General features: G+C 39.6%; 1 protein-coding gene across 2 annotated transcripts; it reads left to right on the top strand.

Moving 5' to 3' along the window:
- The first annotated feature begins 5,209 nt into the window (after window positions 1–5,209).
- On the top strand, window positions 5,210–22,099 carry LOC103697974 (probable AMP deaminase). 2 transcript variants are annotated; one of them, XR_602633.4, is made up of 20 exons: window positions 5,210–5,792; window positions 7,698–7,879; window positions 8,406–8,613; window positions 9,306–9,484; window positions 9,582–9,633; window positions 9,735–9,862; window positions 10,028–10,207; window positions 10,353–10,420; window positions 10,789–10,931; window positions 13,768–13,829; window positions 14,512–14,625; window positions 17,117–17,257; window positions 19,398–19,550; window positions 19,743–19,796; window positions 19,874–19,984; window positions 20,150–20,323; window positions 20,426–20,506; window positions 21,125–21,223; window positions 21,354–21,479; window positions 21,622–22,099. XR_602633.4 is itself a non-coding variant. In XM_008779921.4 (20 exons), the coding sequence occupies exons 1-19, from the start codon at window positions 5,351–5,353 to the stop codon at window positions 21,420–21,422; spliced, it is 2,640 nt and encodes an 879-aa protein (XP_008778143.2). In that variant the 5' UTR covers window positions 5,210–5,350; the 3' UTR covers window positions 21,423–21,435; window positions 21,622–22,099. The 2 variants fall into 2 exon arrangements, 1 of the variants encoding a protein (XP_008778143.2); XM_008779921.4 differs by having other exon boundaries at window positions 21,354–21,435.

Raw genomic sequence — 22,099 nt, 5'->3', positions numbered from 1 at the left:
GGTAGTTGTGGTTGAATTTTTGATACTTGTGAATGTAATTGAATCGATTTGGTTTCTTAGGATGAAAAGAATGGCCAAACTTAAATGAAGAAAGTATATGAGAATGCATGCAAGTATATATCTAGTTTTAGATCAGCTATACACTTGGTAAATTTTGGGTATTTATATAGAAATGTTAAACTGAGGCAACATTTTTTGGATAATTTGGTTAAATGAAGTTCTGGTCGTTATAGTTGGGCTCCTTGGCATGGTCTTTGCATCCCATGGGAGCGTCTTATCATGTTCACTTTGGGCTCATTTGGTTCGCAGGAAGCATTTTTCTTTCTAGGAATATGATTCCTGGGAAACAAATTCCTAAGAAGAGGATGCCTAGGAAAATACTTTTGGCATGTTTGGTTGACCATGGGAAAGTGACAAATTTCCAAGATGCTTATGTTTGGTTGGCCATCCACTTTCCTAGGAAAGTTATATATAATTCCTATTATGCCCTTAATAAAAATTAAGTTTTTAATGCCTCTTTAATGCTTCTTTAATGCTGAAGGGACTTTTTGGGAAAAAGTAAAAATGGAGCGATTCCTGCCTCATGGGAAAGTAACTTTCCCATGTTTCTCATGGGAAAGACTTTCCCATGAAATGTGGGAATCACATTCCCATGGGAATACAACTTTCCCTTCTCTCTCCTTTGAAAACTCCAACCAAACAAGAGGCATTTCATTACTTTCCCGTTGACCACACTTTTCCCCCTTCTTTTCCCGCGAACCAAACGAGCCCTTTGAGTGGTCCATCCTCCCTTGGGCGAAGGTCTGGTGCTGCACTCCCAACAAGTTCAAACACATCTACAATAGCTAAGGCTGCAAATGGGCCGAGTCGACCCGTGACATGACCTGATTCGATCCGACCAGAATTTTAAGATTCGCGGATCCGGGTCGGGTCCAAAAATTGGACCCAAATCATTTTCTTGGTCGGATCTGGGTTTACCGAACGGACCTGATCTGATCCGAATGGACCCGAAGAGAGAGAGAAAGAGAGAGGGAGAGAAAAAAAAAAAGGAAAAGCTCAGATTCTCTCTCGATCTATTACGCTGTTGAAACCTCTGGTGTCTCGGTAGCTGGGTTTTTTTTTTCCTTCTGTTTTTTTGTTTTTGTTTCTTTAAACTTTTGAAGGGAGAAAGTGAGGGAACGCTGAACTGAATATGGGTCATGTGCCAGTTTCTGCAATGGAATTGGATCTTGGAAGAAGGTCTGGGATTTTCTTTGCCCTCCCGAGACTCTGAGAGGGGAGTTGGGAGACACCAAGTTCGTCCAATCAGTCATATAGATATAAAATAGTGTGATATGAAATGTGGCTTGTAGACGGACTTACTTAGTTCGTCACGGGTCATCTGTTCTGACTGGAGGTCAATTGCAAGTCTTTCAAGTCATGGGTCACCGAGCACCTCATAGTTATGATATGGCCAAATTAGATTTGCCCAAAATTTTTTTCCAAAAGCACAAAAAAGGGACCCGATTCGGACCCGAACCCGACCCGACCCGACCCAACCCGATCTTCAACCGGGTCGGATCTGGGTCCAAAATTAGAATCCGAACAAAAAACCGGATCGGGTCGGGGTCACTCAGAACCCGACCCGACCCAACCCATTTGCACCCCTAACAATAGCCCAGCTTGTTACATCAACCATAACACATGAGTGACCCCGACCCGACCCGACCCATTTGCACCCCTAACAATAGCCGGCTACATCAACCATAACACATGAATCAAGCAAATTAAAAACCATTCTGGTCGAGGATCTCAGCTTTGTAGCGCACCCTATAGAATTTCATGAATTTTCTACTTGTCCCTGCCAATACAAGGGAGGGCTTTTCACTTAGAATATCTTTTAGTAAACTTAACAAGAAAGAGCTTCATGATTGAGGAGCAGAAAGGAAAACCACAGACCACAGTGGGTGACGCGTAGGTTTGGTAGCCTTTTCCTTTGTCTTTTCGTGCGTTTAACATTGGTAGCTTTCATGCTAGCTAAATCCATCCCAACATACTATAAGTTATCCTCTGAGGCCAATGAACCATGCGTTGAAAGGCTTTTGGTGATCCTTCTTTTTGTTTACACCCGGAAGACGACGGCACCGTCACATTAAGCCCGGGCAACCACTATGTACAGTTATATATATATACGTTAACATCTTGAGAGGTCGCTGTCACCAACTCGATCCGCTACTCGTGGTCCACAGGAACAAACAAGAGAAAGGAAAAGGAAAGGAGGGGACACTGCATCCCACAACCAACTCCATCGAAAGGGTTCTTCTTGAACCTAAAAATACCCCCTTCCCACTTCCCCACGTCCTTTTTCACGCCTTAGAAAGGCACCCTTTCTCGACATCTTTGATGTTGCTACTATGCTTAATTAATTCATGGGAGACATAGCATATGCCTTTTTTTTGTTCAAAAAATAAGAGGGGAGGGGGAGGGGCAGAACCCCAGCTCCCAATGGGCCCCCTTTCCACTAAAAAATATTCGATGCGGGTCGTAAGTTTCTGTGTGCCCTTCCCAACACGTGGAAAACTTCACTGGGCCATCCACGTGTGAGTACACCACCCCAGCGCCACCTCAGTACTGATAGAAGGAAAGCATATCCACACAGAGCCATTCGACGCCCGCACGTTTCGAACCCGTGCAACTCGGATAGAGTCCAAACCTCCTTACTACCGGGCTACCATCTTGGTGGCACATAGCACATGCCTTTGATCACCCATGTCCATAGATTCATGAGATTCATGCCTACAACAATGGTATAGGATACCGTGGAAAGGGGTCTGCATACCAACTTGGATTGTTCGATAGCAAACTAGAATAATTGAAATATCGGGGTATAGTATGCATGCTTCTATAAAAGTTTACTTGTTTAATAATATAAAAATATTTTTTTTTGCTGTTCTCTTGGCATGTACTTTCCCTAGCTGCGCAACAATACCAATAAATTGCATTTCTTCGCTTTCTTTTGAGAAAAGGGAGGAGGAATTCCACCTAAATTCAAAGAAATATAGCACAGCTAATTGATGTACCAGGCGTTGATTGACGATTATAGCGAGATTGATTGGCGGTGGATTTTTAAGAGTTAAATTCATAACATATATTATTTAAATATATAAAATGGAAGCTTAGGTGATGCTGTAATAACATAAAAGATATGATAGTGCCAGCTATTTTGTAAAGCAAGTCTCGTGAAGTGATCCACCGAACCCTAATTTTATTCGTGAAATATGCGGATTATGCCGAGCAAAATAATATTCCTGACTTGTCATGTTAAATAAATATGAAAAATAGGTTGGGTAAGCAAACGAAACGGTAACATGAAAAAAATCCCAGTAGCATCAGAACCAGTCCAAGATGCTGTGCTATCCTAAGATAGCTTCGCATCTGCATCTATGCCGTGCGCAGGCAAATATTCCAAGTTTCCAACCAAATCACAGAAACATCAGCCAACGCAACATTTTAAAAGCAAAGAGCAGCAGCAACAGGAGTGATCGAGTGCCCAACCAGCCGCTTCCACCAGGCGCCGCCGCATCAGATTCCGCCCCAACTCAACCGCGGCCTCTCAAGTTTAAGATTCTCCCCTCCCACCTAATCTCAACCGTCGGTTGATGAGAACCTACGTGAATGGACGGCATATGATTCATCCGGATTGGACCGGAGCAAAGTAGCCTACTGAACCGGGAACAGCGGAAGTGGCAGAACGGTAAATAGGAGAGAATTTCAAGGCTATTTGGATACACGGAGGGCGGACAGGCATCTCTTTCTCGGGTAGTTCTATATACACCCCCCCTATTGCTCAGGACACCCCCCAAAAACCAAAAAAAAAATACCCAAACTAACCTTTAGTGTAATTACCATATTGCCCTTGAAATTTTCTCATACACCCCCCTTCCTCCTCCTCCGTTTCGTTTTGAAAAGAAAAAAAAAAAAAACCCCTCAAACCCCCCTTAAACCCCTCCTCCCCCGTTCCCCCTTCTCCCTCTCGTCGCCGGCATTCTCCCGATCTCCGACCACCTCGCCGGCTTCTCCCGGAACCACCTCGCCGGCTTCTCCCGAAATTTTTTTTTTTCACGGTTCGTGCTCCGTTCGGCACTGGACCGCCGAACAAAAGGCTTCTGTTCGGCTGAACAGTGCCGAACAGAAGCCTTCTGTTCGGCAACCCTCAACCGAACAGATCTGTTCGGCTGCACAGTGCCGAACAGAAGGCTTCTGTCCGGCACTGTTCAGCCGAACAGAAGCCTTTTGTTCGGCGGTCCAGTGCCGAACGGAGCACGAACCGTGAAAAAAAAAAATTTCGGGAGAAGCCGGCGAGGTGGTTCCGGGAGAAGCCGGCGAGGTGGTCGGAGATCGGAAGAATGCCGGCGACGAGAGGGAGAAGGGGGAACGGGGGGGTTTTGGGCGTTGGCGAGGTGTTTTGGAGACCCCCCCTATTGCTCACGACACCCCCCAAAAATTAAAAAAAAATTAAATACTCTCTACACCCCCCCATTTGCTAAGGACACCCCTAAAAAATTAAAAATTCCTAAATTACCCCCCACCCTCCCCACCCCCTCACCTAAATTGCTCTCTACACCCCCCAAACCCCCCCCACCCCGCTCTTCCCCTCCAAAACACCTCGCCAACGCCCAAAACCCCCCGTTCCACTGTGCAGCCGAACAGATCTGTTCGGTTGAGGGTTGCCGAACAGAAGGCTTCTGTTCGGCACTGTTCAGCCGAACAGAAGGCTTCTGTTCGGCACTGTTCAGCCGAACAGAAGCCTTTTGTTCGGCGATCCAGTGCCGAACGGAGCACGAACCGTGAAAAAAAAAAATTTCGGGAGAAGCCGGCGAGGTGGTTCCGGAAGAAGCCGGCGAGGTGGTCGGAGATCGGGAGAATGCCGGCGACGAGAGGGAGAAGGGGGAACGGGGGAGGAGGGGTTTAAGGGGGGTTTGAGGGGTGTTTTTTTTTTTTTTCTTTTCAAAACGAAACGGAGGGGGAGGAAGGGGGGGTGTATGAGAAAATTTCAAGGGCAATATGGTAATTACACTAAAGGTTAGTTTGGGTATTTTTTTTTTGGTTTTTGGGGGTGTCCTGAGCAATAGGGGGGGTGTATATAGAACTACCCCTTTCTCTCTCTCTCTTTTTTTTTTTTATGTTCTTTTTTTTTTTTAGCGCACCATCCAAACTCCACGAAAAAATATTCATCCGATTGTCCTCTTCGGATCGTCTATATATTTGCCGTCTACTTCTTTTCTTCACCCCTCCAAACAAAATCCAGAGCTCTCTCTCTTTGCCTCTGTCTCTTCTACCCTGCTCTCTTCTTCTCTGGGTTTAGGAAGCAATGGACGCGTATGCCATTCATCTCGCCATGGCGGCGCTGGTGGGCGCCTCCTTCGTGGCCGTCTCGGCCTATTACATGCACCGGAAAACCCTAAGCCAGTTGCTGGAGTTCGCGCGGACGGTGGAGCGCGAAAGGGCCGCCGCCGGAGACGACGATGAGGACGGTGGAGTCGAGAGGGAGGGGGAGGCCTACCGGAGGTCGTCTTTGCGGCGGGGCCACCAGCAGCACTCCCGCCGGAAGGGGGCGGGGTACTATCGCCGCGGCGGCGGGTCGGCGTCGCTGCCGGACGTGATACTGGCGGCGGCCGAGGTCGACGGGGAGGAGGAGGATGAGGAGGAACAGCAGATGTGGCCGGCGATGAATGGGCCGTTGTCAGCGGCGGCGACCGCTGAAGGCCTGCCAATACCCCCCGGCCTGCCTAGGCTCCACACGGTCCCGGAAGGTAATCATGGATCACCAGAGTTTTTGTCCGACTTCTCTCCGGAGTGAGGGCATTTTTCTTTGATATTAGAAAACGGTGCGGTTATTGTACTGGATCTCTTTAGGTAGTTCACAAATGAAAATAGTACCAATAAAATCTCTGATGAATGATATATGAGTTAAAAAAAGTGGAAAGAAGTTATTCAGGAATATGTGATGTTAGATAATTATTAAGTACGATTTGTTTGAAGGTTTTTCCCATACATACTCTTCATGTTCTTCTTATGATTTCTCCCCTTCTTTCTAGAACTTCTGTATTTTGCCAATGGGAGGAGAGACTCTCTCATTCAATTGTAGTCGGCTAAGAAAATTCTGATATTGATTAAAAAAAGTGCGGAAGGAAATCCATCTTCAGTTTTCTCTTCACATCCAACGAGAAAATTGTGAAGAGAATTCTAATCTTGATTAAGTAACGAGTGTTGAAGCAAATGTACTCTAAGTTTTCTCTTCACATCAGTGAGGTAGTTGTCTTTCCTCAGAAAGAGAACTCTTTTGCTTTGCATCTGCTACCTGCTGATGGGAGAAATTCATAGTATGTTGATCCAATCTGCTGTTACACCGGTCATTTGTCTTGTTTCTAGAGGGGTTCTATAATTTAGTAAACAACAAGCCCTATCATATATGCTATTGAATTGTTTCATGAATCCCACACCACTAGCAGTTCTTATCCAGGTCTGAGCCCTTTGAAATTGAAAGCATATTCAAATGTCTTTGCATTACTTCTGTCCAAGTCCTTTCATGTATTGATTTTCCCCGCTTCCGAACCTACAATGTGATTCCAAACCCTAACCCCATCTAGGCTGTTTTTGCTTGCCCAATACCAAGACCACTTTCCTGACCATCCATTGGTGTTTCTCTGACAAGCAAAGTGATGTCTTAGTATGATTTTTTGGGCAATTCACTAGGACACCTTTTCATGCACCCTGACTATTTTATCTGTTGGCATGTGACGCCCTTGACAGGTATAATCGCTCATGTGTACTTTGGACCTTAAATGGACAAGAAGCATGGTTCTAGGTAGTCAACTGCTCCTAAATTTGTAATCCTAAACACAATCTCACAATTGAGTTGCAAGGCCAAAACCATGCCCATAAAGTTGGCACAACATGGTCATTGCAAGACGATGGGTAGATTTAAATGTGGCATTATCTCCTTGTGAGTTTCATTCTTTATGCACTTGGTGTCTATTAGAAGTTCTCCAGTTGAAGACCTCTTTGATGCAATTATTGAGATGCAAGATTGAAAATTTTGAACTTGCAAGTAAACACACACTATTTGATTTGTTTGTATGGAGTGGCTAGCTAAACTTGATGAAAGTGTGTTTATTCAGTGGGACCTCACCTTTGGGAGCTAACATGGTTTATATTTTCAGTAATTGAAAATAGGTTGATGTGATTTGTGAAAGCTTTTTAAGATGATAACTTAGTTCCCTTTTATCATTTTTTGTATGGTCTTTCAATACATATCGACCAGTTATATGAAGATGCATGTAAATGAAAAGGAGGATATTATGTCAAACAAGGTGTTATACAACTTGTTATGTAGATATTGCTCATAGAGATTGTTATAATAATTAAATCCTGCAGAATCGTGACCTCTTGCCTTAAACAATCATATATAAAAATGCCACATATGCACCCTAATGGCATCATGCATTCATGCCTGTTGGTTAACCGATAGACGGTATTGACCCATCCATCCTTACTAGTAAGATTATGCACGAGCGGATGTAATAGCAATGCTGTTGTTGTCAGGCTTTATGTTGGGAGAGAAAAAATTATGCATGTTTGGCATGGTGCATTTATTCTTAAGTTTTATAAATTGACTGCACAAAGAAGTAGATTAACAACAATTCTGGATGTATCAGGTAGTAAGCAATCCATTCATGGGAGTTCAATTAAAAAAGCCGGACATATCAGGCCAACTTCTCCCAGGTCTCCTGTTGCTAGTGCCAGTGCCTTTGAGAGTGTGGAGGGATCGGATGAAGAAGATAATCTGCACAGTGACTCTAAACTTGACAATACCTACTTGAACACAAATGGCGACATTGTAAGTTCGTATTTTTTGCATGGTAGTGCGACATTTATTTTTCATGGCTTCTTTTTTTCTGGGGTATTATGTAAAATCAATATGTCTTGCCTCCCATGGTGTAATGCTGTCATATTCCCGTGTAACTTATTTTTTTCTTTTTTTTATCCATTTGAATAAAAATAATAGTAATGTAAGTGCAAAATAGGAATAACCTTCTTCACTTAGACTTATGCTCTATGGATAGCCTGCTATAATCTAGGACTGTTGATTCTCCATTTCTGCTTCTGAATTTGCCTTGCTCCTGTTCCTGCTGCATGTAATAAATGTATTCCTATCCGTATTCCTCAGCCCATTATCATCCGTAGACAATTGATTTTCATTTTGTTTTGTAAGCTTTTTCCAATCTTTGTTTAGTGTCTGGGTTTTCTTTTTGCTAGAGAATAGAGATATTTATTGATGACATCTCCTATCTCTGTTGTTCTCTTTGTTCTTTAAGCCTCAAATGCTGCTCAATCTGATTATATTTCCAACTTATCATGAACAGGGACCGGAGCATAAAAGCATATATCAAGCTATGCCTAATCAAATCGCTGACAATGGAGATTCAAAGTCATTACCTGCAGCTAGCATGATTCGATCTCATAGTGTATCTGGTAATATGCATGGTGCCCAGCCTGATCCAGTAGCGGCAGATATTCTTAGAAAAGAGCCTGAACAAGAAACGTTTGTCAGACTGAAAATTACACCCAGTGGTATGACTTTGCATTTTTTAGAAGGAAGAATTGTTTTGCTAATATACAGAAAACATACTTTCCACCTTTGAAAACCTGAAAATATCTTTTACATTACTTCTGCTTTGCCTTGTTGTTTACAAACCTGCACATGCATCGTTATGAGCAGATTGAGCGAGGTGCTTTCAATACACACATGCAGCCACACACACACATATACACACTAGAGCATCTAATGATCTAGTATCTATGGTAAAACGATGAAAAACTGTTTGTTTCAATACAACTTAATGCATGTGGACATATCTTGATTCTTTCGTCATTGCAAAGACCATGCCTATAATCCAAAGGGTAGAATTGGTGCTCTAGTAGTGGCATATAATGTTTTGTTCCTTTATTCATACATGTATGAATTGCTGCCTGAGTTTATGAAAAATATTAACATGTAGTTGAAGAGCTTGTTAGTGATGCTTTTAGTTGGTTTTAACTGATAATTTTTTCCTTTTTTAAAAGTAATTTGTAATTGTCTTTGCCAACAGTACTTTTCACTCCTTGTGCTTTTTTTCATGTCCCTAGGGAAAAGCCTTTTCATTATATTCTCATAAGGATAACTAGCCAAAAATTATAAAAAGAATCCACCATGTAAGAATTAGTCTACATTCTCAAATTGCTTCAACATGTTATTGATAATTGTTCTTTTGGTTCGATCTTAGAGACACCGAATGCGGATGAAGCCGAGGTCTACAAAATTCTTCAGAAATGTCTTGAGTTGCGAGAAAGTTATTTATTCCGAGAAGAGGTTGCTCCTTGGGAGAAGGAAGTTATAACTGACCCCAGTACACCAAAGCCTAATCCTAGCCCATTTGCCTATACACCTGAACAGAAAACAGATGTGAGTTCATTCTCTGTGTCATTTCTAGCTATGTACTATGACTGAAATTTTGTCTGTGTTTCTTCCTTGATTCTCTCAACAACGGTCTCTTTTGCAGCATTTCTTTCAAATGGTAGATGGGGTCGTTCATGTATATGCAAATAAGGAATGTAGGATTTCTCAAAACCACTTGCTTCTGTTATTTTTGTTAGTTAAACATATCTTCTTCTAGTTCTTTTGTTAGTTACTCTTTGCTTTATTTTTGTTTCAGTAACAGAAAGACTTTTCCCTGTGGCTGATGCTACAACATTTTTTACGGATTTGCATTATATCCTCCGAGTAATTGCAGCTGGAAATATCAGAACTGTATGCCACCACAGATTATGTCTTCTAGAGCAAGTAATTTCCTTCTTGCTGTCAGAGTTAGTGTGATATCACTTCTGAAATTAATGTGATATTTCTCCAGTTAATTTGAAATTTTGATAAAGTAGAATTTATGATGATTGCACAGACTATTTTTTTCTGTATTTTAATTTTAAAATTATTTCTGGTGGTTATTGACAGAAATTTAATATACACTTAATGCTCAATGCGGATAGAGAGTTTCTTGCTCAAAAAAGTGCACCACATCGTGATTTTTATAATGTCAGGAAGGTTGACACTCATGTTCATCACTCAGCATGCATGAACCAGAAACATCTGTTGAGATTTATAAAGTCGAAGTTGAGGAAGGAACCTGATGAGGTACATATGCTACTCACTTTGATTTTATGACTGGAGTAACTTATTGTCCATGTTTGACAGAAAAGGAACTTTTCTGAATTCATGATGTCCAATATTGTGTTATGCAATTGCACCTAATAATTGCCTGGAAATTTGCTTGTTGCAGGTTGTAATCTTTAGGGATGGCACGTATATGACTTTGAAAGAGGTTTTTGAGAGTTTGGACTTGAGCGGGTATGGAACTTTTGTCAACCTTAACAAGTAAAACCTTAAGTTATGCCATTATGCACAAGGATTATAGTGCGGCTGTCATGGGGCATCTGTGCTGTTTCATGCTGAGACACACCCCGTGTCATATCTTTCCAACTCATGTGCCATGCCATGCCAAAAATAGGGACTCGAGAGCCCTTTGATTTGTTTCGAAGTAGTACTGACCTACTGCATGGTGTCGGTATTGGCCTGGCATAGGCCAGCATGTCCTAGCACTCGACCTGGTGCATGGTGTCGGTATTGGCCTGTCACAGGCCAGCATGTGCTAGCACTTGAAACCATGGTTTTGTATTGTTAATTCACAAATTTTGTTTTATGAATGTGTGAAATAGGTACGACCTCAGTGTTGATCTGTTAGATGTCCATGCTGACAAGAGCACTTTTCATCGCTTTGACAAGTTCAATCTTAAGTACAATCCTTGTGGCCAGAGTAGGCTGAGGGAGATTTTTCTTAAGCAAGATAATCTCATCCAAGGTATGCGCTTTAGTTGATTATTTTCCTTGTTGTTGTAATTTATTTGCGCATATGGTAAGGGTGCTCTTGTATTTCCTTAAATGCATACCTCTTGGCTCTGCTGTTGATTGTCCACCTCGAATGTGTGTTTACACTATAATGCACCATGGTCTTAATAAGCATCTCTCTATTTCTCTCTCTCTAGCTTGCTCTCTTGCATGTGCATGCCCAATAGCTTGGAGCAAGTAAAACCAGGATGCTGACATAAAAAAGAATATTGTCCCTTTTGGCCCTATGCTTTGGTCTATGGTGATTTTGGTCACTACAACTTTTAGCTTGGTGTCATCGTAACTAGAATTCTAGGACTATAATTTATATGCCAACTGTTATAAGGCTAGTGGTGGGATTTTATCATCTCATCTCTCCATATCTTCCAACTCCTCTCTTTTGATAGATAGATGGATTTTCTTTTTAATGATGCACTTTGTCTCTATATAAAAGAGGGAGAGGAGGGGGTTGGGAGGCAATCAGTAGAAAGACAGAACTTGAAATCCATTGATCAATCCATCTAGGACTATAGCATATATGCCAACTAATATAAGGCCAATGGTGGGAATTTATCATTTCACCTCTATATATTTTCCAACTCCTCTTTTTTGATAGATAGATGGTTTTTCCTTTTTAAAGATGCACTTTGTCTCTATTATATAAGATAGTATATGTCTCTATTATATAAGAGAGTATATAAGGGAGGGAAGAGGGGGGGAGGAGGTATGGAAATTGTTGATTGCTTTTTTGGTATCTGATAAGGCGTTAATTTTGCCTTATATAGCAAGGAATGCAGAACCATTTTGAACAGCCCAGTTCGGGGTGTACGGAGCCGTGCCTGCGGTGGACTGGGATGGTTCCAGTATTCAAAACGAGAAACCGGTAGGAGGGGGAGAGGGAGAAGGAAAGAGAGGAAGAGAGAGAGAGAGAGAGAGAGAGAGAGAGAGAGAGAGAGAGAGAGAGAGAGAGGGGAAGGGAGAGGGAGATGGAGGGTGGGCCGCCGGAGGGGCATCGAACAAAACAGGGGTCCGGAGGGGAGGGCCCCTGCTCCGCCGGACTCCTTTCATTGTGTTATAAGTCCCTTGGAACTAACAGCTGATAATTACTTGCTTAGCATTGACTGATTTAGATTGTTAGAGATTAGAATTCTTTATGCAGCCGGTAGATTGTTATTTGTGAAAACCAGCTGGCCACCTATTTAACTCCAATTTGATTTCAAATCAAACTCTTTAAGTGGAAAATTATTTACGCCTCAATTTGAGTTCAAATAAAACTCTTTAAAAGGAAAATAAATCAAGATCCTTGATGCATCTATAATTCCTTTTTTAGCATTCGAAAATCAGTGAAGTGAATCCTGACTGTGATTTAGGAATCTTCATCTGTAGAAAAGGCCAAATGTGAAAAAAAGAAGGCACTTGGGTTCTGATCCACTCTCATGAGGAAACAAGGATGTGCGTCTTCCCTGTTTTTCTGTGTACGAACAGTGCCCCAGACCATTATACTAATGGATCTGACAATGCTGTGGATAGGATGATCCAAGATTTGGATTGCATGATCCAATTTTGGATTGTCTGTTCTTTCCTGATTTTGACCCAATTGTCTGCTCTTGATCGGTTTTATATTTTTTGATCCGAATCATACAATCTGGATAGTGAATCGGAAAACCTTAACAAAGTTTCACCCTGGTGCATGAGAACACAATCTGATTGTCGGAATATGAAACTATTTGGGCTTAATTTGACAGAAAATTTCACTCTAATGGTGATGGAAGGATCTATATCACTTTCTTGCTTGTTGAATTAGTGCATTTATCCAGTCTAGGCGTTGAAGATTGTGTTAATTTGGAACAAAGATGGAAAACATGTATTGCAGTGTCAAGGAATACATATTGCATCTTTTAACAACATTTATGCTGCAAAAATGAATTCGAGCAGGCCTTAAGCATATATGATCAACCATGGAAATGGTGCCAAGATGTTGTAAGCATCATCTTACCTGCTAGTTTTTCAGAAAATGCCTCTATGATACTTCTAGTTTTTCAGAAAATGCCTCTATGATACTTGTAAAGCCCCTCATACCATCTCTTTATCATATTGTATGGCATTGAAATTTCAAATCAAACTAATCTTGTGGAAGTTATAGACTTACCAAACATAATCCTTTCTGATATAGGCAATTTAATTTATATTGCTTTTATGTCAAGTCATTTTTCGATTGTTTGATGTAACATGCTAAGCTAATGCGCTGGTGTGTTACAGATAATAGAACTTATCCTAAGCAGACGTACTAGTGCTAATAAAAACTGAACATACAAAAGAAATTGAGTTGTATGACAATATGTTAGTCCCCCAATAATTTCGTTATTTCTCATGTTTAGTTGTTTTCATCATGGTTATTAAACAACATTCTTCTCTAATTTTAATGTCAAGGCTCCAGATTCGGGATTTTATTTTAGATAAATTGGTCACTGTTTTTGTATTGGACACAAGCGTGGTTTCATTGGGCCAATTACCTGGTACTTATCTGTGCCCCTATGGTGGGGGCCATGCAATGCACATGGTCCATTGCTTGGACTGAGGTGTGTCCCCACTGTGCAGTGTGTTGCACAGGTTTGACTGCCACAGTGCTCATCAATTGTGAATTTCCTTTAATTCAGCTTCTTAATGTTTTTTCTTCTTTATTGCATTTTTCTGAATGAGAGATGTATGGTGTTTATGTTTCCCTACAGAAGTTTCTTTTTTGGGAGCTTACATAAGGAATTAAGAGTTGTTTTGATGTAATTGTGTTGCGATATTTTCCTTTTCACCAGGCCGCTTCCTTGCTGAGCTAACAAAACAAGTCTTTAGTGATCTTGCTGGGAGTAAATATCAGGTGCATTCTTTTGTAGATGCCTGAGTGGCTATTGCTAATTCTGTAATTTTCTTCCTAGTTTATATCTCTTCAGTAATTTGTTTGCATGTATGTGCCTTCTCCTTTGTGCATATGCCATGCACATGCATGGATATAAACATGCCTTCTGCTATATTTTGTTTTTGTGCTAAACCTGTCTGGAGACAGTTAGCCTGTGTTTTCTGCAGGAAATTAGATTATATGAAAGAATTGTCTCCTCCTCTACTATAACACCTTTTTCAGAACTGGCAGAGCTAATCGTTGGTGTTACCATTTGTTGGTAATGTTAATTCTACAAATAATGACGTTAAGCATATAACTTGATGGCTATTTGAAGGTAAAAGGCGCTCGTAGAAAAATAATGCTAATCATGTGTTATCTGATGTCTCTATTGTTCATCCATGTCCTAAAAGAAAAATTGTACATAATGAACTTATTTAGCACTAAATTCCAGTTGCTACTATGTGCGGTTGGCCATGGAAATTTGTGGATTGATGTACTTATTTTTTGATACCTTTTTTAAAATTTAATGGTTGATACTGCTCTATGTTTCATAATTACCCAAGATTTTTCTTCATTAAACTTTTATTTGCTTTTTGAATTATTATTCTGTTGCATTGTATTCATTCATAATAGTTTTCTTTTCTCAATTACCTCTTATCAGATGGCTGAGTATAGGATATCAATATATGGACGGAAACAAAGTGAGTGGGATCAACTCGCAAGTTGGATAGTGAATAATGAGTTGTACAGCGAAAATGTTGTCTGGTTGATTCAGGTAATTGTTGCATCCTCATTGATTATAATCAACCTTTAAATGCTTCGTTTTCCATTTATTTTCTCTAGGATTTATTTATTGAATGATCCAGTTTCTTGATATTTCCAAATCACTGAAGCCATTGTACTTGCCCATGAAAGCTTTCAGCATTAAAAAATGATGCCATTTCAAAAATGATCATGCTAGTAGTTGCTATGGCACGTTTTGCCGGTGGAACTGGCCTCTAGAAAGCCCTAAACACTTTTCATGATTAATTATATCATACATTTATCAACCTGGTAATGATTTGATTTTGTCTCTACCAAAAATAAAACAGAATTTGATTATTCCATGTAGATAAAACCTTTATTGTCTGCTAGTCTTATCTATGGATTCTCGTAGCATGCTTTCTTAGGAATCCATGTAAGTGCTTATGCTTATATATTATAAAAATCCTGCTTATTGATAGTGGGCTTGACATCAGGCGTCAAATTAAAGAGGATCTTCATTTTGGACTGAGAAAGGTCATTTTCTAACACGAGGACAAGATATTTGCATGTATGCACGCTGACCTTATTTAGGACTTCATTTTTTGCCTTCATGATTTTGTTTCTAGTTAACATGAGTCTTCCTTTTCTGAGTTCTGACAGTCACTAAGCTTTAAATTTAACAATCATGTTAAGAATTATCCACTGTAGATCTCCAAGATCTATCCCTTGATAAATCATAGGAACATGGGTAATCACTACTATAGACTCATAGCAATTTAAAGAATGAAGAAATGCTGTTCACCTCGATCTGGTTGTTAAATAACTAGCAAGAAGCTATTTGGTTGAATTCTTTTGTATGAACTAGGGAAACAACACATGAGATTTATATGGATGAGAAAACTCTTTTAGGGGAAAAAGTTGATCTTGCATCTGAATAGCAATCACCATGATTATTGTTTCATTTTTTCATCTCTCCTATTTTAGGATAACTTACTAGTTTTGTGGAACTGGAATGAATGGTTACGTATACTTCTAGGGCATCCATCTTGGGCACCTGAGAGATACATAAACTTTTCAAAGTTAATTTGCTCTTTATCATTGTTTAAATATTCTTCAACATGATGTGATTTTACAATAAGCTTGCTGAAACCTTCTCAAGAGGCATATGTACCTGAATTATATCATGGACGAGGTTTGTGCATTAGTATCATTTGAGTTTGAGCTTGTAATATCTCTGGTTATAAAATGGCTGAGATTGTACTTGTAATGGTTTTTTAGGTCACTTTCATAAACTTGGGTTGTTCAGTTGCTTAAACTGAATACTGCTTTGAAGGTTCTATTAAGTTTTGACTATGATATCTGTTTATGCGACATCCTTACTCAAACTAACATGTGGGAGATGTGTCTAATTAGCCACGTGGTGAAGTGAGAGCATGTATAATGGGCTAAGACCGAATGGACACTATACAGAAGTTGACCGAGGAATCACACTAGAGACCGAATACATAGGAATGACCAAGAGGGTGCCAATATAAAGTAGGCCAAATGAAGATACAACAAGGTTTTGGCACTAAGTGTGATTATTGGTCCGACAGGTGATACAGGATTAGGTTGTTCTGACGGACATGCGTAGTGGGAAGACAACTAGCATTAGTTACCAGAACCGCTAAAATTGGAGGCCAAATATGGATAGTAACCATTAGAATGGGAAATTATTAAATAAGTGGGATTGTACTCTATAGAGGACCTTCGACAATCCAATTTATCAATACATTTTACTTTATCTTAGCTTACCTTATCAATAGCTTTCTATCTTAGGGGTAGTATTAACTTAAATTTCTACCACCGTAGCCTATGCTACACGTATACCCCTATTTGAATCTGTCTCCTTTGAACGGTAGTGTGACGGTGGCAAAAGTTCTTAAAGATCAAGGCATCTGAGCCACGCTACTCTCGTATCTTTCCTTTGATCATTATCTTTCTGTTGCAGTAATGCTGGTGGCAGGCCCACACACCTATATACCCTCTGCATTCTGACTTGTCATTACTCTCTCCTTGGCACGCCTTAGATGGGACAGGAAAGGGCGACAACAATATCTGACTATTGGGCTGTACTAGGCTTCAATCAGGCATTTTTGAATTGGCCGAATAGCGGTTTGGGAATCAATTATTTGGGCATGATTAGACCTAAATAAGCCTGGAGAATGCATATTAATTATTATAACCATGGCAAGGATAATGGAGAGATTGTTTTAACCTGTATTTTTGCCATGTCTGTAGAATGGCAATATGGTGCATACAATGCAAATAGCTTGCAAGCAATAAACTAACTAATTTTGCTTATGGCATTTCTGATTTGGAACCTGATGCTTTTAGTGACCTGTTACTTTATTTTTAAAGTTTGATTACATATTTGTACTTGTAATTTCGTATGCTTAAGCTGCGACCAATTATTTTTTATAATAGATGTCGAACATCATATTAAGAAATGTGGTTTTTATTCTACTATTTACCTTTTGCAGATTCCACGGCTATATAATGTCTACAAGGAAATTGGTATAGTTACATCATTCCAGAACATTCTGGACAATATCTTCCTTCCCCTTTTTGAGGTCACTGTGGACCCGGAATCGCATCCTCAGTTGCACGTTTTCTTAAAACAGGCGGGTGCAAGTTGTATTTAGTTCTTGTACTCTTCTTTCTACATTCTATTCATGCTGTTGTTGCTTGCTTCTGCATATTTTATGATGTGGATCAATTATAATATCTATATTCATTGTCTTTCGTTTGTGTAATTATTAGTAGAAGCCATGGAAGTTGTTTTATTTGAGTGGAAAGAGAAATATATTGCTAAAAGTTAGAAAGATCCTACGGACTTTTATTCCTTAAACAATCAATGGTCTATCACTTTATGCGAGACCTGATCATAAAGGATGTGATCTTACTTGAAGGCAACAGCACTAGTTTCATGGAGAGTTCTAAGAATCTCCTATTTTTTTCCTTCATTATTTTTGAAAGTAATGCTCTTGTGTTGAGTTTCTGCCAGTATTATGATCAATTTTCTTGCGAACAAAGCTTGTTATTCATTGAGAGCCTTCTTAAGTCAAAATTTTATGTTGAAATTAGATGTGATAAGGAATCTGCATCTCACACTGTTCTGGTAGTGGTGGAAGGGCTAGAATTTAATCCTGCTAGAATTTAGCTTTGACCCAAGGTTTTAAAGTATTAACTCATATGGTGCTATGTTGTATTGCGGATATCATAGCACCAGCATACTGGCAGGATGAAGAGATTGTTCAGCACCATCTGTATCGACTTGTTCACAGTCATATTGCTTTAATGCGTGATATGTTGCTGATATAGTTGAGCTCTGCTGCAAGTAATTTATGAGTTGTTGAGGTGGATGAAAAGAGTTTGGATATTGAAAGAGCTTTGGCGAGTTTTCTGCCAAGTTGCTCTTTCAGTATTGATTAAGGATTTGGCTTTTGAGAAAAGGTGGGTTCCTTCTTAGCTTACTCATAGTGCTCATGTCTTGGGTATTCATGATAAACCATCGGAATGAAATAAACCTAAGTAGGAACAACTTGAAATACCTATTCTCAAAGAAGTAAATTGTAACATGTGGCCATCAGGACGTTGGTTTCAGAATGCCATTTTATTCTATATTGCTCACAAAGTTTCTGTTCCAATTGGTTATGGCATGTTATGTTTTCGGAGTGGTGGATGCTGTTGTCAGAATGTGTTGGCTATCTTTTGGTTCATCTTAGTGGCCTAGTGGGCCACTAGTTTCCTAGATCAATAATGGGGATTTCAGTCTCTGATAACACATCAAGTAATGTCGAGATTAGTTTACTTTGGCTTAGGATTGATAAGATAACTACTTCGTAATGTTGGTTGAGAAGGCAGCTTATTTGGTTTCTAAATTTGATAATTCAGAGGTGGGTTTCTTCTCAACTTGTGGTCAACAGTTTCTTTTTATTCATTGTACTCTTCCTTCCATTTTGGTATTCTTTTTTGCTGTGTAGAATTTAGATGATGTTCTTTTGTCTAGAAGGTAGATGCTACTTGGTTTCAAAGCTTGATTATTGGACTTAAGTATGGGAATGTAATATTATCAATTGCTTATTCACATAGTTGAACAACATGCCATTGTCAAGTATTGACCTGTATGGGTCTGGAATCGGCCACTCTACATCATTTTGTTTGAGAAACAATTTTTCTTTATAGCTGTAATTGACAATTAAATACGTGAGTATGCTTCCTTTGGATGTAAAGTTGCTGAGAAAGTGAAATAACTCCTGCTGTCATAAAAAAGGCTTGGTATCAGTGTCAAAGAAATTTTACATATAGGAAGTATGAAAGTTATCTTGGTTATACGCTAATTTTTCTTCGATGAAATTTATCCAAGAAACATTGTATATGTTTCTCTATTGCCACTTATATGTTTGTTCCCAAGTTTTTGTCTGTTTTTCAATTATCGGTTTTATAGTTCTACATAATATGGAGGGCGAGCCCTGGCGCAATGGCAAGGTTTCTGCATTATGACCTAGGTGTTATAGGTTCAAAACATGGAAATAGCCTTTTCATATGCAGGGGTAAGGTTGTATACCTCTGACCCTCCCCAGATCCCGCTTTGGCGGGAGTCTCATGCATTGGGATGCCTTTTTTAGTTCTACATAATATACTCATTTGCTTCGTGTGAAAGTCTCTTTTTCTTCTGTTTTCTTATTCGATTTATAGGCCATGAGGTTGTTGGGTCCTTGTCTTGCAAGGAGTGATCTTTGCTTTGTGCTGTCTTTTCAGGTTGTGGGGTTGGATTTGGTGGATGATGAAAGTAAACCTGAAAGACGGCCAACAAAGCACATGCCTACACCAGCTCAATGGACCAATATCTTTAATCCTGCATTCTCTTATTATGCCTACTATTGTTATGCCAACCTATACACATTGAACAAGGTTTTCATTCCAATCCTTTTTTTCTCCTCCCTCTTTTCAAGAGCAGTTCTTTTGCTTCCATTCGGAAAGCCTACTTGAATTTTTTTGCACTATGTAGCTCGTGCAGATATGTGTTGTCCATATTTTTGTTCTGATTTTTTTTGAGATTTGTGCCAATCTTGATTATATTTTGAATTGTTCATCTTTTGTCAGCTTCGTGAGTTAAAGGGCATGACAACTATCAAATTTCGTCCCCATGCTGGAGAGGTATTAGCTGATGAAAATCTTTTTCACTTCCAGTCTTGTGCATGCAGCATGTTCTTCATTATGCCATTTATCTGCAGGCTGGTGATATTGACCACCTTGCTGCGACATTTCTTGTTGCTCATAATATTGCTCATGGAATCAACTTAAGGAAATCCCCTGTTCTTCAACATTTGTATTATCTTGCTCAGGTAATGGACGTCACTTCTATCTCAGTCTTATCTGAAGTGAACACTTCTGGCACTAGCTCTTTGGTTCATATTTTGTCAGTAGAAGAAAAAAGGTTGTGTTACTATGTTCTTTATATTTTTATATATCTAACAAATTATTCTGTACCTTAACTTTCTTCTCGTCAGATTGGTTTGGCAATGTCTCCTTTGAGCAACAACTCCTTGTTTCTTGATTACCATCGGAACCCTTTCCCGCAATTCTTCCATAGAGGCCTAAATATTTCTCTCTCAACAGACGATCCTTTGCAAATACACCTAACAAAAGAACCTTTGGTGGAGGAATACAGTATTGCAGCTTCGGTACTCTCTCTCTCTCTCTCTATGTGTGTGTGTGTGTGTGGGTGTGTACTACCTACACATAGGCACCTTTCCTGATATGTTCCTTTTTTTTTTGTTTTACAGCTATGGAAGTTAACCGCATGTGATTTATGTGAAATTGCTAGAAATTCAGTTTTACAGTCGGGCTTCTCGCATGCTCTCAAGGTATGACAAAAATTTGATGCTTTTGTTCTGGGCACTGATGTGAATTAGGAATTGTGATTAAAAAGAAGAAGTATTAATAATAATACTAAAAAGAAGAAATATTAATTTTTATCAAGACCTAGTGTAGTGGAATAACAATCCAACAAACCCCTGCCAGTTGTATACACCCATGGGAATTGACTGTCATCCTGTGCATCAAATTAAGTGGCTGAAATTTGCTTCACTACTTCAATCCTAGATCCTCTTTTTCCACAAATAGCACTTACTGGAAGAATGTGGATTTCTGAAGTGATAGTTTAATATGTAACAACTCGAGCTTGTGGTTTTTAGAATAATATGTAACAACTTGAGCTTGCATGGTAGAATCATCCTGTGCTACATAAATTCTGTTCCTGTTTTTGGTTGTGTAGAACTATGGCAACTGGCTAACTAACGAGCCTATGTTTCATGTTACCATGCATTTCTTTGCTTTTCATTGTCGGTCTTGCTGAAAGTGTTGTTGCCAGCATTTAAACTATATCAAATATCAATGCTTTGCATGTTGAGTTTCTGCCGATATGAACTGATCACCTTTATAATGGCTTGAAATCTAATCCTTTGTAAACTTATTTTCTGTAGTCACATTGGATTGGTAGAACTTACTATAAGAGAGGTCCTGATGGGAATGATATTCATAAGACGAATGTTCCTCATATCCGAGTGGAGTTTCGTGACACGGTACGATTCAATTATGATTTTTTATCCTGCTTATTTACGGTTCTCTTTCCAGTATGGCCACTTAAAATGGCTGGCCTTATTTTGTGAATGTCTTGGTTTCTCATAAATATTTTCCATGATAAACTTGCAGATATGGAGAGAAGAGATGCAGCTAGTTTATTTGGGTATGGCAGATTTGCCTGAAGAATTGGACAAATGAGGTGTTTTTGGCTGTGAGTTATATTCTATTCTTCATGGTTATTGGCTCAGTTTTCTGGTGAGCCGCACATCCTAAAAAGAAAATGACAATCTTGCTCACGATGTTGTCTTGGATTTGGACTATAATATCTTATGGCTTTTCGCTTAACTTGCATGTTTTTCCCACTTTTACCCTAAATTCCTTCTTTCTTTTGCTGCAGAGAACGGTGGCCCCTGGCTCATCTACCTTACGTTTTAGATAAAGATGCCTGTACCCGTGCATGCAAAATCAGAGATGGGCTTGCTTGGGGGTGGAGAGTTGGACACAAGCTATATAAAACTTGGTTAGAAACACACTAGCTGTAAGCTAAAGACCACAATAATGGCAGAGGCTGGTGCATAATCTTTTCACTCTGAATGAAGGAAATTAAAAGAGAAACAGTGATGAATCTGATTGTAGATTAATAGTTTATGATATTTCGGCATATGTTTCTACAAATAATGGTTCTTCCTTCAAGGAATCCTTAGTCACATACGTATAGGCCTTTTTTTTTTATTTATTTGTTGCTTGCAGTACGGCAGAAATTTTGTGCTATTTTTCTGCATTAATATCTTATAAACCTGAAGGAGCCAGTGTTACGTGTCCTCATTAGCTGATAATTTGAAATAAACTGGGCTTTCGTATTTTGACAATTTCAA

This window comes from Phoenix dactylifera, chromosome 3, assembly GCF_009389715.1.
Source record: "Phoenix dactylifera cultivar Barhee BC4 chromosome 3, palm_55x_up_171113_PBpolish2nd_filt_p, whole genome shotgun sequence".
NCBI classification, from domain to species: Eukaryota; Viridiplantae; Streptophyta; class Magnoliopsida; order Arecales; family Arecaceae; genus Phoenix; species Phoenix dactylifera.
Note: the sequence above shows the minus strand (reverse complement) of the source record. Positions and strands in the feature narration are given on the sequence as shown.

Coding starts and splice junctions, on each gene's coding strand:
- LOC103697974 (XM_008779921.4), top strand. CDS start 5,351: ATGGACGCGTATGCCATTCATCTCGCCATGGCGGCGCTGGTGGGCGCC. Junction 9,485..9,581: donor CACCTGAACAGAAAACAGAT/GTGAGTTCATTC, acceptor TCTCTTTTGCAG/CATTTCTTTCAAATGGTAGA. Junction 17,258..19,397: donor TGCACGTTTTCTTAAAACAG/GCGGGTGCAAGT, acceptor CTGTCTTTTCAG/GTTGTGGGGTTGGATTTGGT.